General features: G+C 42.4%; 1 protein-coding gene across 6 annotated transcripts in view; it reads left to right on the forward strand.

The window, feature by feature from the left end:
- Nucleotides 1-16,877, forward strand: part of LOC311262288 (phospholipid-transporting ATPase IH-like) — a 39,287-nt gene that overhangs the window by 8,702 nt on the left and 13,708 nt on the right. For all 6 annotated transcript variants that reach the window (XM_084361565.1, XM_084361566.1, XM_084361567.1 and 3 more), the window contains exons 2-19: nucleotides 2,253-2,375; nucleotides 2,633-2,722; nucleotides 4,147-4,227; nucleotides 4,871-4,978; nucleotides 8,876-9,004; nucleotides 10,130-10,233; nucleotides 10,346-10,396; nucleotides 10,538-10,602; nucleotides 10,718-10,799; nucleotides 10,933-11,083; nucleotides 11,519-11,716; nucleotides 11,825-11,998; nucleotides 12,748-12,914; nucleotides 13,804-13,875; nucleotides 14,794-14,867; nucleotides 14,984-15,087; nucleotides 15,847-16,028; nucleotides 16,493-16,726. In XM_084361565.1, coding sequence (XP_084217691.1) covers nucleotides 2,253-2,375; nucleotides 2,633-2,722; nucleotides 4,147-4,227; nucleotides 4,871-4,978; nucleotides 8,876-9,004; nucleotides 10,130-10,233; nucleotides 10,346-10,396; nucleotides 10,538-10,602; nucleotides 10,718-10,799; nucleotides 10,933-11,083; nucleotides 11,519-11,716; nucleotides 11,825-11,998; nucleotides 12,748-12,914; nucleotides 13,804-13,875; nucleotides 14,794-14,867; nucleotides 14,984-15,087; nucleotides 15,847-16,028; nucleotides 16,493-16,726 — 2,189 coding nt within the window. The remainder of the gene's footprint in view (nucleotides 1-2,252; nucleotides 2,376-2,632; nucleotides 2,723-4,146; nucleotides 4,228-4,870; nucleotides 4,979-8,875; nucleotides 9,005-10,129; nucleotides 10,234-10,345; nucleotides 10,397-10,537; nucleotides 10,603-10,717; nucleotides 10,800-10,932; nucleotides 11,084-11,518; nucleotides 11,717-11,824; nucleotides 11,999-12,747; nucleotides 12,915-13,803; nucleotides 13,876-14,793; nucleotides 14,868-14,983; nucleotides 15,088-15,846; nucleotides 16,029-16,492; nucleotides 16,727-16,877) is intronic.

Below are 16,877 nucleotides of genomic sequence, written 5' to 3' on the forward strand. Positions count from 1 at the left end.
CTCTCTCTCTCTCTCTCTTTCCATTGCACTGCATCTGAGGGTCATGTTGCCCCCCTAATGTTTTGGAGGGGTCTCAAGTTGGCTGACACTGTTGGCTCCATGTCTATTTTCATCCCACGGCCAACAAGCGCCTGTTGATCGCTGTGGATAAGTTTAGATCTGTGACTCTGTGTTTTTTTACTATTGCGCTCCGCTATTTTGACACAGATTTCTCATTGCAGAGGCCACAAGAGAAAATCCTTATTAGAGCTTGTGTCCAAACTTAAAGAAGGATGTTAGTTGATAGTTGTATTCCAGTTTAAACTTTTTAAAACTTACGACTCTGAACGCACAAGGTTGCTGAGGAGGCATGTGAACATTAAAAGATTCGGTCATTGGCAGCGATGAGCTACAACTGTGCCAAAATGTTGAGGACATTTTAAGCAGTGAAGCGCGGCCTCCAATGGAGTGCTTGTCCCAGAACTTTTCTGCTAATGGTCAACACTTCTGTTTGAGCTGTGTCAGGCAGGCTGCTTTGCCAAAGGCTCCGCTCACGCTGCCCACTCAGGCCGAAGCATCAGGAGCCATGTAGGAGGCCAGATGGAAACAAGCAGCTGAATGCTGTGGTCTCTTGACTCTTGATGTTTCTTAGAGAGCTCACTTCCCACAGTAGTGTGTAATGAAGGACACCTTGGAAAAAATATGTGCTGCGTTAAACTCCCAGAATGCACTTCTGTTAATCCCCAGGGAGCTACTTAGATGTATATAGATGAGAGATGAACTAAGATGGAGCACTTGCATACACAGGATCTAACGCGCTTTCATTATTTTGTATCAATTCATCGGACTGTTCTAGTAAAACCAACAGAAGTGTTGTTTCGTATGTGTGTAGCAGAAAAAGAGAAATCGAATGATGGAGCAGAGTGCAGACTGCAGAGAGGTCCTGCAGGATGAAGTGGAAAGATAAATGACAAATCCACACTTGTGTGACTCAGAGCTGATTCCACCTACACACATCAACAAACACGCACTCAGCCTTTAGTCGGCCCTGTCTTGTCTGTGAGGTTGTTTGTAAAAAGAACTGACTGAAGTCGCGTTACAGTGTTGTGTAACAAATGTTTAATCCAGGGCAGTCAGGCAAGGTTCTTATTTAAAGAAGGATTTTATTTGTAATTCATTTGGACTTTATTACAGTTACATTGAATTTGATTCGGTGTTGTTTATGGCGTCAGATTTCATTATTCAAATAATCTGTAGGTCTTTTTTAAAAATGTCTTTTGAATGATTTACTGTATCGACTCAAAATATAACAAACGTCCATCGATGTCTCTGAGTGTGACATCTCGAAGTCGCTTGTTTTGTTTCACCAACAGTCTGAAATCCAAAGATGCTCAAATTACTGTGATATAAAACAGAGAAAAGCAGCAAATCAGCATATTTCAGAGGCTAAAACTAAAGATTCTTTGACCTTTTTATTTGATAAATGACTGAATTATTCGTAACATTCAGCCACTAAACCCTTCCATCGCATTCACGTTACAACACCGCTCTCGTTCGAGTCAACTGCCCTCTCAAGCTGTTGCCAGTTTGTGCACTAGCTAAGGTTGCTAACACTAGCTAACATGAGGGCAGCACAGTATGCTGAACGCTTCTTATGTTTCTTTACTACCAAGACTGTTGATCGCTGACAAAACACAGATACCACGTGATACCAACAGACCAGACAAACAGACAAACCAACCATCAGAATTCTTACACAGACATAAACAGATGTTGGACCCCACAAACATTTTTAAATCATCGATTCACAATCATAATAATGTTTTTAAGGAAAACAGATAGTATTAATCTGCATCTTTCAACAAGCTCTGTCGATGTGTTGTTTTAGTAGCATCAGTATATCCAGTAAAATCTGGTCGATTCTTCTCCAGTAGACCAAGGGTGCAAAATAAGCATTAGATAATTAAAATCAAATAATGAACATCAGATGATGAAATCTAATTTATTTAGAGTGGACCATTAATAGTCCATATTCTGCATTTAGTCGATGCCTGGTTGTGAGGAGGCGTTGGCGTGATTATAAGGTGTCAGCGTGGGTGGATGACAAAGTGTGATATTTAATTTAGTAAATGTGGTTATGATAATATCAGCCTAATAATAGTAAGTAGGCTATGAATTGTAACAGCCATGTTACAGAGGCTGAACAGTGTGATCTGTTTTTTTTCTCTCCACCTGTATTGCTATTTATATCTATATGTCTCTCTCTCCGTCAGTGTGTGGGGGAGGAGATCTGGGTGGACAGTCGGACGGTGTACATCGGGCATAAAGAACCCCCTCCGGGAGCTGAGGCCTACATCCCTCAGCGTTACCCCGACAACCGCATCGTCTCTTCCAAGGTGAGCGAGCCCGGGAGTCAGCGCCATAACATTGTTTATCATCACTCTATTCTTTAGTTTCGTTTTTTAGACAACCATGTAATCTCTTTTGTGCCCGTGTTTTTAAGGATGACACACTTCACTTTTCTTGTGTTTGACAAGCTCTGCATCCTTGTTTCTTCTTGCCAGGAGGAGTGAATTATGACGTGCCATTGTTTTCCCTTTCTGTTTGTCTGTGTGTGTGTTAATAATACTGCTGCTGTCACTCTGTCCCACAGTACACCTTCTGGAACTTCATTCCCAAGAATTTGTTTGAGCAGTTCAGAAGAATCGCTAATTTCTACTTCTTGGTCATATTTCTGGTCCAGGTGAGAAAATCTTAAACAGTTTCAACTCAAGAACACCTTTCTCTCCCAGCTGTACATTTGTTTAAACATATGAAATTGAATCTAACAAGCAGCTAATGGTAGCAGCCTTAAAAAGCACTGCATTTTGAAGTCCATTATATGCTTTTTTTCAACTTCCATAACTGGCCTAGTTTGACTTAAAGTGCATGGCTTCACATCAGGATATTTCCAGGGCAGCTGGAGAAGTTTGACAATTGAAGACTGCCCCATTTTTCATGTAGAGGAAACTGAACAGTGTTGATTAGATTGCTAATTATTTCCCCAAAACAAGCAGGTTTAAGCAAGCTTAAGATTATATGTGGTGCTATTTTCAGAGTTGGATTATTATTAGTGCAGATGGTCGGACTTGTTATCGGACCAGTGGAGCCAGAAAAGGCCATATCACCCAGCCCTGCTTGTTGACACAGTTCAGAAGGCAGTAAGTTTAGTTGACAGAATGTTCTTATAGTTTCTCACAGAGTTGAAATGAATAGAAACAGAAATAATTATTAAGGCTGCACATGCTAATTGAACTTATTTCATGGTTAAGATACACATATTGAATTTTGAGACAGTTTTCCTCATAGCCTTATATTAACTCAACAAGATGTTGTCTTTTCAATCGTCTGCACTAACCAATCAAACGAGTGCTGATGACAGTTACAGTAAGATGTTGCCCTCATTGTTCCCTGATTTCAACACAAGAGCAATTATCCAAGATTAACAGCTAAATCCTGCACCTGTGCCTGACGTCACCTGCGCGAGGATTACCATAATTTGCTAACATCATATTATCCTGAAATTACATGTATTGTATCGCTCAGTGTGTGTCAGGAGAAACAGCTGTTTTCCTTGAGCCACTGTATAGCACCAAATGTTGAATAATCATGCACGGACAAATTTATCATAGGAGAGGAGGATGCAACAGTGTCTTTTGCAGCAGACGCCTCAGCAGACCAGAATGCAACATGGCCACAGCTTGGGTGTGTTGTGTGCTGTATGTTGTATCAGTAGCATGTGAAATACTGCGCCCTCTTAATGAGATCCAACTGGGCATGGCACACAACAGTGATGTTTGTGCTCCTCTTTCTTTTTGTTGACTAAAAACTTTGCTGTTTTTTCTCTCTGCATCTGCATATATACAGTCCGTAAAAACATATAGGAAAGGAAACATTAAAAAACACTAGGATATTTCCTGTAAGTGCAGATGCAGGAAATCCAACAAGATTTGATTACGTGGATACTTTGCGTTGCTAGATTGCTGCTTGATTCCTTATTACAGAAGCTTTTCTCCTGCTCTGCACTTCCTTACTCAGTGTTGCATTACTTGGCATCCTCTCCTTTCTGTTGTCCCCCTTTCATCCTCCCCCCTGCACCTCCCTCCCACTGTTCCTCTCCCTTTGCAGCTTATCATCGACACCCCCACCAGCCCGGTCACCAGCGGCCTGCCCCTCTTCTTTGTTATCACTGTCACCGCCATAAAACAGGTAGGACGCACACAAACGTGCTCGCATTTCTGGGAAATGTTGCTCGCAATGACCCCCACAACACACACACACACAACACACACACAATAACACACTCCAACTCCTGGCCTCAAATACACACACACACACACTCTCTCCCAATCGGCTGCTCTATTATCTGTATATACACATTCCTCTCTCAGCGAAAAGGACATGCCATTGAATATGTCTGGTGATGTGAGAAATATGATAATGAATGGTCTCCTCTGTTAATCACTCTAGCTGAGGATCCCATGCCCGGGGGAGATGCATCCTCTCTACCGCGTCCCGGTACTGAGGGATGGGGCACTATCAGTGATAGATGGGGCTGTTCTGGCTAAGGAAGCCTGAATTTTACTGGGACATAAATCTAAAACATGACATGTTGGCTAGAAATCTAGGAAACAGGTCACTAAGCTCAGGGAGCACAATGCTAATTAATTACTGTGTATGACTTTCACCTCTCCCCCTTCGTCTCGTACTATGCTCCGTCCTTGATTCTCTCTGCACAATAATCTATATTCTCCGTTTCCCCCAAGCCCCCGTGCCAACAAACACATCGGCTTCCTTTTCCTCTTCCCTTACGATCTTGTTCTGTCTTCCTCTCTCGCTGCATCTCTCTCAGGGCTATGAGGACTGGCTCAGACACAAGGCTGACTGCTCTATAAATGAGTGTCCGGTGGACGTGGTGCAGCGGGGGAAGGTGGTGAGGACGCAGAGTCACAAGCTACGGGTAAGAATGGCCTCATTAGAGCAGTATAGCACCTGAGGCCACAAAGCGACACCACAGTACTGCTGCATAGCTTACTTTTTCTATAACCGACCCCCACCCCCCCACCCCCTTCTCTTTCTCTCTGCAGTCCTCTCTAACTTTGTTTCCCTCCTTTCTCGCTCTCTCCTGTCTTTTTCTAACAATTAATTGCCCCTGAAACTGTAGTAGAGGAACAATTACAGTGTCCCCTGGTGCGCAATGTGAGAGTCCCCTGGAAGATGAACAGGACTGATGTATTTCATACATTTGAATGTGCCTGTCATCATCCCTTGATGTGCTCTTATGTCATTCTGATGCAACATCAGATCACTGCTTGGTAGTGTGGCCCAGTCTAATTCCTGAAAATGCCTTATAATCCATTACACTCCAACAAAACCAACGTTTGATACTATTTATTTTTTGGCAATAACATTCTGTAAGTGTGTTTTTGTATAAAGCAGTTTTCATAGTTACTGATTCAGACTGCTAGAATACTCAATTAATTAAAGGAGATTTATCGCATATCTTTTTCACCCAGTAACAATGAGCATTTCTGGTAAAAAAGGTCTCAACTAGCAAAGTCCTTGATTGGCTCTGAGAGGGTGCAATCTGATTGGACTAAAGCCCCATCATCTAAGATGGAGATACAGTTTGCCTGAAATAACAATGCGCCAGCTTTATTGCAGGGTTGGTGGGATTCTTTCCTTTTCTGAATACTTAATATTCTGTTCATTAAACGTGGTATAATGAAGGAAATGATTATTTAAACAAATAAAGACAAATCGAGCAATTGATTTGTGTCCCATTACTGCGGTGGCAGGTCTAGTGACTCAGTGTCCGCTGCTGCCTCCTGACAGTGAAAGCAGCATGGGTAGTTGGATTGACAATTTGATTCGATGGAGTTCAATTGAGTCAGTTGACACATTGACCTCCAGTTATTGATGAAGGCATCTTACATGGATGGCGATTTTGATGTTATTCAGATTTTACATACATGTTGGTTACAACAATAGCCCGAAGAAACAGAGATAAAACGATTTTCCACATTTCTGTGTACTGTATAATATACTAACATACATGTACTCACGTAAGCTAGCTAGCATCAATCAAGAGCTGCATTTAATCATTACAGAATAGTTACAATAGTAATAAATTAAGAAATACTAGGTTTAAAGGTCCTGAAGCTTCATTTATTTATTGCATGCATCTGGTGATGCAAAGGTCACTCATGGAGAGTCACATTGACTAAACAATAATATTAATACTTACATTCAAATGCACGTATATTGTAGGGAGACGCTATCGCAATAAGTCAACATGTCTACTTCCAGTTCACATGAAACATTTACAACCAACCAACAAACAAACAACGGGTGAAATCATAACGTTAAAAGGCTTTAAGTTATGCTTTATTAAGAGTGTGGTCGCATTGAGTTAGCTGCTAGCTGTATGGCTAACTGTCAGCAGCCAGGCGTCATTGTGCCGCCTCACGCTCCAACTCTTTACCCCTTTTTTGATTGAGTTAGACTGAGCCACCACACTGAACTTCACAAACTTGTTGCCGATGTCACGGAAACAAGGACCCTGATTCATACAGGCTATGAAAGTGACACAAGGAATCCACATAGTCCACATTTTGTTTGGCTGTTTGCTCTGGAACCTGTATTATTTATACACACTTGCAGTTACAACTATTAACAACAAGTGTCATCAAATCAACCAAGTCTGGTGACGTTATGTATATTTTTGTTACATCAAATCCCATGAAAGGGAACAATGTATTAGTCCACCTCACAGTATTTTGAGGTCTCTGTCCCAGTCTGTGGCTCCCAGTCCAAAGCCTCTTCATTTTTAATGAAGAAGGAATTCTTAAGAAATGGGTCACAAATATAGACTTTGCTTTTTTTAAAAAGAAGCTTACTAATCTCCTTAATCATCTGGGTGCTTTAGTGTTAAGAAATTGTCACTCAAGCAGTAGTAAATAGTGCATTTGCTGGGCCTATTTATAGCGTTTACTACAGCACGACAGTGTGTGGCGTCAGCTCAAAGTAAACTACAGTACCCATGTTCATAGTAATGAATCAAAATGTCACAGAGAGGCTGTGTGGCTCATTATTATGTTTGAATAGTTTTTGGACCACAATGGAGGTCTCTACAGAACAATAATCTGTATCAGCCTTTGGCTGCACAGACACTACATGTCTGTAGGGTCAACTCATTGTTGGTTTCGGTCTCTTTATGGGTTTTGTGTCAATGTGATGTTCTTTGTTTCAGCCATTTTCTAGAAAATCATGTGAAGATGTAATAACACAAAATGAAACATGACAAGCAGGTTAAATATGATAAACACCATAAAGTCTTGTTCACTCTCAAGGCTAATCTAAATTAACTAACAGGCAGATGTAACTTAGAGTTTTCTAAACATTAACAATTCAGGAGACGTTGCACATCTACTGTACAAGTTCAATCCCTTTATGTGGAGTTTCAGTCAGTGCCGTTGGACCTGTAGCGAACATGGTTGCTGTTATTAGCCACAGCAACTAGGAAGCTCAATAATTCCATGTATGTTAAAAGGAGTTATTAATAACGTTCAGCCTCTAAATATTCCACATTGCATTCATGTTGCAGCACCGCTGTTGTTTGAATAATCCGCCCCCTCAAGTGATAGCCAGTTTGTTGCATTAGCTAACATTGCTAACGCTTGCTAACATTAACAGCGCCTACTTCTTATATTTACTGTTGATCACTGACGAAACACAGACAGCACGTGCTACCAACAGTTTCTTTGGTTCTTTGACTTCTTCTTTGACTTGTATGAGTGCGAAAAAAAGGTCTTGAATTGCATAATGCATGATACATTGCATAATGTTGATAAACTCTGCAGAAACCCTGGTTCTACGATGGAAATGAATAACTCCCAGCAGTGTTAATTTTCAGGACAGATTTCAGAGTGCTAACAGTGCACAATCCGGCAGAGTAAATAAGACACCCATTAATATTGTTTTTGTTTAATTCAGTAATCCTATTCCTGGTGGCAAATGTAGAGGAAAAAACGAATCAGCTTCGGCGAGCTGTTACTCTGCAGAAACCTATCTTATATCATCTGAGCATGAATGAAAACGGAGCTGTCACACTGCGTAATGTGAGTGTCTAGCTCAGCACTTCCTATGTAGATGTGTAGATGGGTGTATTTCAGTCTTGTTTCACCATTGTGTATGAGGAGGGTGTATAATGGGCGCAGGTACGTCTAATTTCTGCTGCGTCTGCTGCTCCCGTCAAGTGTGCAGAGAGTGTGTGTGAGATGTTGAGGGTCAGCTTCGGAGTAAAGCTTCAGCACAGCTTCCCAGCCTTAAAGGTTAAACAGTCTTTTAGTTTGTGTTGCCATAGCAGTGGTTTTCAGTGAATTTCATTGGTCGAGAGAGAAAAAAAATGCATCAACATGCACAGAGTCTATGTCTTTCTGTCTCTGTTTGTCTGTCATCATCCCCGTCCTTCCCTCTCTTCCTCCTTTCTTTCTCTCTGTGTGTCTTCCAGCGTTTTCTGCACCAAGGTTTCTCACTGCCGTAGATCAAACAGAGAGGATTAGAGTGTGAATTGGGAGCAGGAATAATGATGAATATATTAATCATGCAAAATCAGAGAGCGTGTGTCATGTGTATGGTCACTGTGGAGATGGGATTTATCAGAGCTTAAGCTGCTCCGCTCGCATAATCCGTTATGCAACTTCTCAATCCTTTGGGGAAAAAAAAAAAAGGAATGGTAAAGGATGAACAGACGATTACGCAGGTCTGTCTCTTTGTCTTTTGCTCCCTGTGTTTACATTTATTATTGATGCGTAAGCCATAATGGCGGTGCCATGTGTCTGCCCCTCTTTGTCAGGTTGGGGACATTGTTGTGGTGAGGGAGGACGAGACCTTCCCATGTGACCTCATCCTGCTCTCCTCCAGCCGCCATGATGGGACCTGCTACGTCACCACCACCAGCCTGGACGGGGAGTCCAGTCACAAGGTGCAGGGACAAGTGCATGATTTTGATTCACTGAAACTGAATTTCCAGCCCTGGATTCATACAAAACACTGGGTGGAATTGGCTCATTAATTATTTACGTCCTTTGTTAAGCAAAAATAACAGTTTTTCTTTGTTCCCTTGTATTTTTGCTGCTTCTCTTTTTCATACATGATCGTCGATTTCAGACTATTATTCAGACAACACTTAAGTGAACTGTGATGCATTATTCAGTATTCTCTGACATTTTCTGACATCGATTAATCGAGAAAATAATCAGAAGATTAATCAGTCTCCTCTCTTAGCTGCCATTAGGGGTTGCCACAGCGGATCATCTGTTTCCATTTTGCTGGCAACCCTGGCACTGACATTTGATTTTTACGATCTACATATTTCATTTTTTATTGCCTTTTACACTGGATGTTCTTCCTGATGCAACACTGCCCATTCATCTAAGCTTAAGACCAGAAATTAGAGATGCTGACTCGTACATCCTTTGCGGGTTCAGTGTCTTGCCCAAGGACATGTGGACAGAAGGAGGTGGAGATCAAACTGCCAACCCTGTGATCAGTAGACAATCTGCTCCACCTCCTAAGCTGCACCCGGTGATTAATCAAGAAAATAATCAGCAAATTAATCAGTAATGAAAATAATTGTTAAGCTGCTGCCATGAACTTATCAACACATGAACACAGACACAAACATGCGTACGAGTGCAGGTGACACATGGTCATACACCACATTTCACATTCACACTGCCCCTCTGATGTGCATTGATGTCACTCCACACGCGGATACGCATGGCTGAGCACACACACACACACACACACACACACACACACATACAGTAAATATATCCCACAGCGTAGCGTAGAGTACTCCACCCACCCTCCTCACACATGCCCCAGGGGTGACCCCCTGATGCGTTCACCATCCCAGCGTGCTGTCTCCTGCTGACCCGGGGAGCGGTCTATAACAGCCCACCTCCCAGGCGCTCCCATCATTTAGAAAATCTGCAGGAAGCCTGGCTGAGGAGTCACATGCACCCTGCTCTCATTAGTAGCTGTGGGTGACATTTTCCTCTGTTGTCTTCTCCTCTTTCCCCCTTCCTCCACCTTTCTGTCTCAGACCTATTATGCTGTACCAGATACCATGGCATTTAGAACGGAGCAGGAGGTGGATTCGCTACATGCCACTATTGAATGTGAACAACCGCAGCCTGACCTCTACAAGTGAGTGTGACACACGCTCACTGATGCACACATATTATCTGCTTCAATCTTGGAGGCAGATATTCCCTTTTAGGCCTCTCTTGATTTCATTTTTCCATGACTTTTTTTGCAGATTTGTGGGACGCATCAATATTTACAAGGACAAAGAAGAGCCTGTGGCTAGGTGAGGGTACTTCTTTTATGGAGTCATGTACTTTTTAGATATTTTTTATAGACGAAGCCAACTCTTTTTCTCAATTAATCAAATGTCTTTCATGATGTTCCTAAAATAAATTCATCCAAGGCTCGTGTTTCATTCCTGCAGACCACTTGGGGCTGAGAACTTGCTCCTTAGAGGAGCCACGTTGAAGAACACACAACATATTTATGGTAGTGACATGTGGATTCACTCTGTTTAGAGTCTTCTCAATGTTGTTGATTGAGAAAAGTTTGAGGAAAGGCTTGTTGTCTTTGTTAATTCTTGCCTTGTTTTCTCTCCCCTCAGCCGTTGCAGTCTACACTGGTATGGAGACCAAGATGGCGCTAAATTACCAGTCTAAATCTCAGAAACGCTCTGCTGTAGAAAAGTATGATTAACATCTCCCATTTCTTTAACTACACAATTTAGATGTATAGTCAAGAATTCGCGCAAGAATTGTTTTTTGAGGACTGGTACATTTCCTTTTTCCTCTTCCTGATCTTCGCTCTGTGTTCCTGCAGGTCGATGAATGCCTTTCTGATAGTGTATCTGTGCATCCTCATCAGTAAAGCGGTGATCAACACTGTTCTGAAATACGCTTGGCAGTGGTCTCCTGACCGAGACGAGCCCTGGTACAACCACAGGACTGAGAACGAGCGCCAACGCCACGTGGTGTGTTCACCAACCTCGAACTGAAAAACACAGTGCATCAAACGTTGCTACCCTCGCTAGTCAGCACCAGAAATACTAGTTAAACTTATTGTATATATTCTATAAATGCACACAATTACATTTACATTTCCACATTATTTGCACTGAAATGTCATGTCTGTCTTTATTATCAACAACTATGGTCAAAGGAGACATATATATATATATATGCTCATTTTCAGGTTCAGAAATATATTACGCAGCCACCCGACACTGTTAATTGATCATAATGAGGAATGTTCATAATTTAATTTTGACTGCTTTCTGAGTGTCGACAAGTCTAAGTAAAAACATCTATTTCAAGGTCAGGAAAATTAGTCGTTAGGAACATCCCCACTTAGCCTTAATTTCACACAAAACTTCATAGCTGCTGTCTTTATTCCTCCCTCACTCCAGGTGATCCGAGCATTCACAGACTTCCTGGCCTTCATGGTCTTATTTAATTACATCATCCCAGTCTCTATGTACGTGACGGTGGAGATGCAGAAATTCCTTGGCTCCTATTTCATCACCTGGGATGAGGAAATGTTCGACGAAGAGCTGGGAGAGGGCGCTCAGGTCAACACCTCCGATCTGAATGAAGAGCTGGGACAGGTACACGAGCGTGCACACGCACACACACGCACATTTGCATACAGTATCTGCTTTTAAGCAGTTTGCAGACGTGCCCTTACCCTACCCTCTCCCTTCCTTCCCTCCCAGGTGGAGTATGTGTTTACTGATAAGACGGGCACCCTGACTGAGAACAACATGGAGTTTATTGAATGCTGTGTCGATGGGAACGTCTACATCCCGCATGCCATCTGCAACGGCCAAATCCTTAGCGCTGCCTCCAGTATAGACATGATTGATTCCTCACCTGGAGGATACAGGAGAGTAAGTGTTTGACAAAGCTAACAGGCTTGTGAATCCAGCCTGAATAGACTCTTGGCTGCGCTTACTCTGCTGCTGAATAGAGACGGAGATGAGAGGGAAGAAAACTTTCACATATTTTAGTTGAAAAATGTGAGTGAGCCAAACATACAGATTAACGTGTCACGTTGTCAGGCAGATGAAGTAATTATTTTTGACATTTCGATATCATAAACAAATGTCTGTTTCGCTCATTTCCATTGCTGATAAACACAGTAGGGATACAGCTTGTATCCAGTTCAGGAAAACTATGACATTTTCTTTATAACTCCTAAGTGTTCGCTGTGTCTTACATGGAGCAAAAAAAGTCCTCTGGTACACAGAAAAGTGATGAGCCTTGCGTTTCTGGCAGTGGCAACTGTGATTTGTTTAGATTTAATAGAAGAAAAAATGTGTTGTCAGCATGGGCAGCAGAGAGCGAGGAAGAGGAGCACTCCTCGCCAAGACTTAAATGTACACAAAACTTTAGAGCAAAGATTTTCATGGATATACTTTCTTATTGATATGTAGTTCTGCGTAAATACAGTTATAGCACCAAACATGGGCATAAAATAGCAAGGAACTTCAGGATTAATATTTGGAAAAAAAAACATATTATGAACACCAAATTTTTACCTTCTGTATTGCCGTTCAGTGATGCTGCTTTGAAACTAACCGTTGCATCTATATAAAGAAGGTACAAAGGATCATAATGTACGGCTTTGTGTCTGTAGGAACACGAGGATCTGTTTTTCCGGGCGCTGTGTCTGTGTCACACAGTGCAGGTGAAGGAGGAGGAGACAGTGGATGGTATCAAGAGGGGCATCCACCAGGGCCGGCCCACCTCCTTCTACATCTCCTCCTCACCGGATGAGGTGGCTTTGGTGGAGGGAATGAAAAGGTAAGCACGTAGGTAAACTGTGACTATCAGCTTCAGTTTCAGGTTGTTTGCATTAACATCAGAGGAACGATGTAAGAACTGCCAAGACTATTCATAGTGTCTAAATTATCTGGGATTAGGATAAATTAAACTTTAATGAATCGTTGGGAAATTGAATTTGGTTGGGAATCCTTTGCAGTTAAACACTGTCTGAAATCTCAAACACACACGTCTCTGTGCCGCTGCTTTCGATCCCAACCAATATCGACATCAGGGAGTGAAACAGATGTAATTCACTTATCTCATGTAGGATCGATGTCACAGATCCACGTACTGATCTAGGCTTCATCTAGTCAGTCTGATTGATTGATTGTCAATTTCTTGTTGGCTTTTGAAGTCATGTATAGAAATCAGTAACACTTTATATTAACTATAATTAATAAATGGTACAATTCCACTGGAATTGGATTGGAAATTTAAAAAAAAGATTGTGTTGGTGCGTCTCTTTTACAAACCACTGTGCAGTGTTTTTGCATCACATAAGCTTTAAACTCATGACTGTAGTATTCAAACCGGACCGCACCTGGAACTAATGTGACCTTCTGACTGTCACCTGGAGCCACATGCTCACACCAACACAGGCCGATATGTTGTTTTGAAGCACGGTGCTATTTTAAGTCTGAATGTGGCCTTTGACATACGTGACTTACACACAGTCCAACATGCCAGATCACAGGGCGCTGCTGTCGGATATTGCTTTCGCAGATGTGCAGTTCTGTAGTAGCTGTACTAAAGTTACACTAAATGCGTCAGACCACCTTTAGCCTTTCCAAGAGGGTAACTCTGCGCAGTGTACACAGATGCTTCTGTCAGACTAACACAAACCTTCTCCCTCACTTTGCGTTGCCAGGCTGGGTTACACCTACCTGCGACTGAAAGACAACCACATGGAGATCCTCAACAAAGACGACGAGATTGAAAGGTTGGTCAGTTGAGGCTCTGTTGTGGTCACACCGCAGGAGGCGTGATTCAGCTGATGGAGGTGTGGTCGTACATCAGCTGCCTGGAGAGAGGATTGTGTTTCATGTTAAACAGCTGTTACAAAAAAAACCCTCTAAAGAGTGGAGCAGATGGTTGTTTGAAGAAACTGCTCAATCAGATCCACCTGGTCCGTAAGAATGAGAGGCAGCAAGATTCCATTAGAGAGCGGTCGGCGGAAATTGTCTGAGGTTTTTGATCTGTAGGAAGTGTTCGTGTAACCAGCCTCTCTCTCCATCACTCTCTGCAGTGGCCTGTCAATAGTGAGCTATTTTAAGGAAGCGAAGGGAGCGGGAGAGGGGAGGAGGGGGGGTTGTATCCAGCAGATTGGAGAGAAAGCAAAACGGTTCCAGAGTAGTCTCACATTTGTTGTTTTTTTTTTGTAACCATTTATAGTAAATCTGAGCCTTTTGGCCCTTCACACAGACTGCTAGTCTAAAACGCGCTGAGCACACATCACAAACCTTCGCCTGAGATCATCCGTCTGTGTTGTGGTTCATTTGAATTACAGTTTGCATATTCAGGCGCTCAAGGATCATCAAACAGAATCATTTAGTTAGAAGTGGATTCGATGACACTGCATTCAGAAGTACTTCAGAAAACATCATATATACTAATCACACTAAATTCTAGTACAGATGAAATAATGATCTGCTGAAGGTACTGTTTGACAATCAGTCACTTGCTTTCTGTTTTTGATATTACCATAATAGTAAATAGTACTTACAAAACAGACGATGTGCAAATAGAACTGAGGACTATTTTTACTTCATTTGCAAGACTTGAGAAAAAACCCACTAAAGAAGATTAATGAACGTGAGAAAGCGAGCCCTTCTTTATGCCAGGACTGTCTCTCTTCCAGGTTTGAGCTGCTCCACGTTCTCAACTTTGACTCTGTCAGGAGGAGAATGAGCGTCATAGTCAAGTCAAGCTCAGGTAACAGATATCACGACTATGTTAATGCATTTAATAAATCCATGATTAGACACCCTGCGTCGCTCTTGCAGTTTGTTTGAACTGTTTTCTTTTTGTGTGTGTTTGTGCGATCACAGGAGAATACCTGCTGTTTTGTAAGGGAGCCGACTCGTCCATATTTCCTCGGGTGGTGTCCGGGAAGGTGGAGCAGGTGAAAGCACGGGTGGAGCAGAATGCTGTGGTAAGTGTTCAGGTCGACAATTACAGATTTAAAATGAGACATTGAATCAGGCCAGTTTCGGCATAACTATCATTCAGTGCATTAATATTTCCTCATCAGCTTCTGTCTAATGTGAAATAACTTTATAAACAAAACAGGTTCAGTGGCCCATGATGACTTAAATGTTATTGTCAATAGCTAAATTTAGCAAAGTTACGTTGAATATGAATTTCTCAATCAGATCAAAATGTATTTTAACAATAGCTCTGTATAAAAATCTGTATTTTCTATATTAACACTAGCTGGTGATTTGCAAGGGGTCGACTGTTTCACCCGCAGATAATTATCACCCAGCTCTGCTCATCTTTCAGCTCATTGCTTTGGTTTTACGGGCCACAACTTTCCTCTGTTGGCTCTGCACCAAGTGTCAGACAGACAAAGTTAGTGACTTGCTGCTGAGAATAGTGGAGCATTCAGCAGTTTAAGAGCCAGATATTTGGAAAATCAAAGAAGAGCTAAAAGGAGAAAGAAAACTGGACTCAACATTTGTCAGCTGGCCAGAAACACGACTCCTAACGCACGTTCAAGTGTAAAAAACAACTGTTTGCGAACACTTTCACCATGAAAACTTTATCTGCCTCTCTTAAGTGGCCATAAAAAACCCTGTGTAATGCTGTTTTAAAGCAAAACGGATTGTACTGTAGTATTGTCATTTCAAAACCCATATTAAGCAAACTTACATTGGATCACATGACAACTTCCTCCGCGTCTCTCTCACAGGAGGGGCTGCGGACTCTGTGCGTCGCCTTCAAAAGGCTGTCGCAGTCCGACTACGAGGAGGCGTGTCATCACCTGACCGAAGCCAAGCTGGCCCTGCAGGACAGGGAGCAGAGGCTGGCACATGCCTATGACATCATCGAGAGGGACTTTGTGCTTTTGGGCGCTACGGCAGTGGAGGACAGGTCGGTCCCCGTGGAGAGAGGGCTGGGGGGGGGGATTTAAAAACAGTGCAGCAGCAGGGGGACCGAGGGAAGATTAATGAGTCATGAAGTCCTCTTCAAAGCATTGTAATGACTCATGAGGTAAAAGAAGGTTCAGTCTGAGCTCTGATAAGTGACTTAGTGCCAACCCGTGCTGTGCCTTTTGTGCCTTTTTTTCATTTTTTGCTCTGTTAAAAATATAAGATGTGTTTGTGCTCCAACAAGGCAGATTTCAGTATTGACCTGCAGAGGTAGTTTTCCTTAACCGATCGATCGGCTGCCTGACAGTTTGACTCCCCAGTAGATAAACTGGTGATGGGCAGGGACAGGGGTGGTCACGCATTGATGAGTTATCACCAGTTGGTAATTGATGGATTGAAGTTTTGATGGATGCTTTTACCTACCCCGCTGGAGGCTGAAACACTTATTGACGTATTGATGCGCAGGCTCCAGGAGAAAGCCGCAGACACCATTGAGTCGCTGCACAAGGCGGGGATGAAGGTTTGGGTCCTGACAGGGGACAAGATGGAGACGGCGGCGGCTACCTGCTATGCCAGCAAGCTGTTCCGTCGCAGCACCCAGATCCTGGAGCTGACCAAGAAACGCACAGAGGAGCAGAGTCTGCATGATGTGCTGTTTGAACTAAACAGGACCGTTCTCAGACAACGCTCGATTTCTGGGTATGAGATTATGCACGCAGATATCTTCTGTATATTAAGACTGCAACTGATGATTATTTACTATTACCATCCATTAATCTGCTTTTTATTCTGTCAGTTAACTGAACTGTCACAATTTCTTCAAATTAGGGATGCACTGATTGTGAAATAC

Source organism: Pagrus pagrus (genome assembly GCF_965226575.1).
Source record: "Pagrus pagrus genome assembly, chromosome: 9".
Taxonomy (NCBI): Eukaryota; Metazoa; Chordata; class Actinopteri; order Spariformes; family Sparidae; genus Pagrus; species Pagrus pagrus.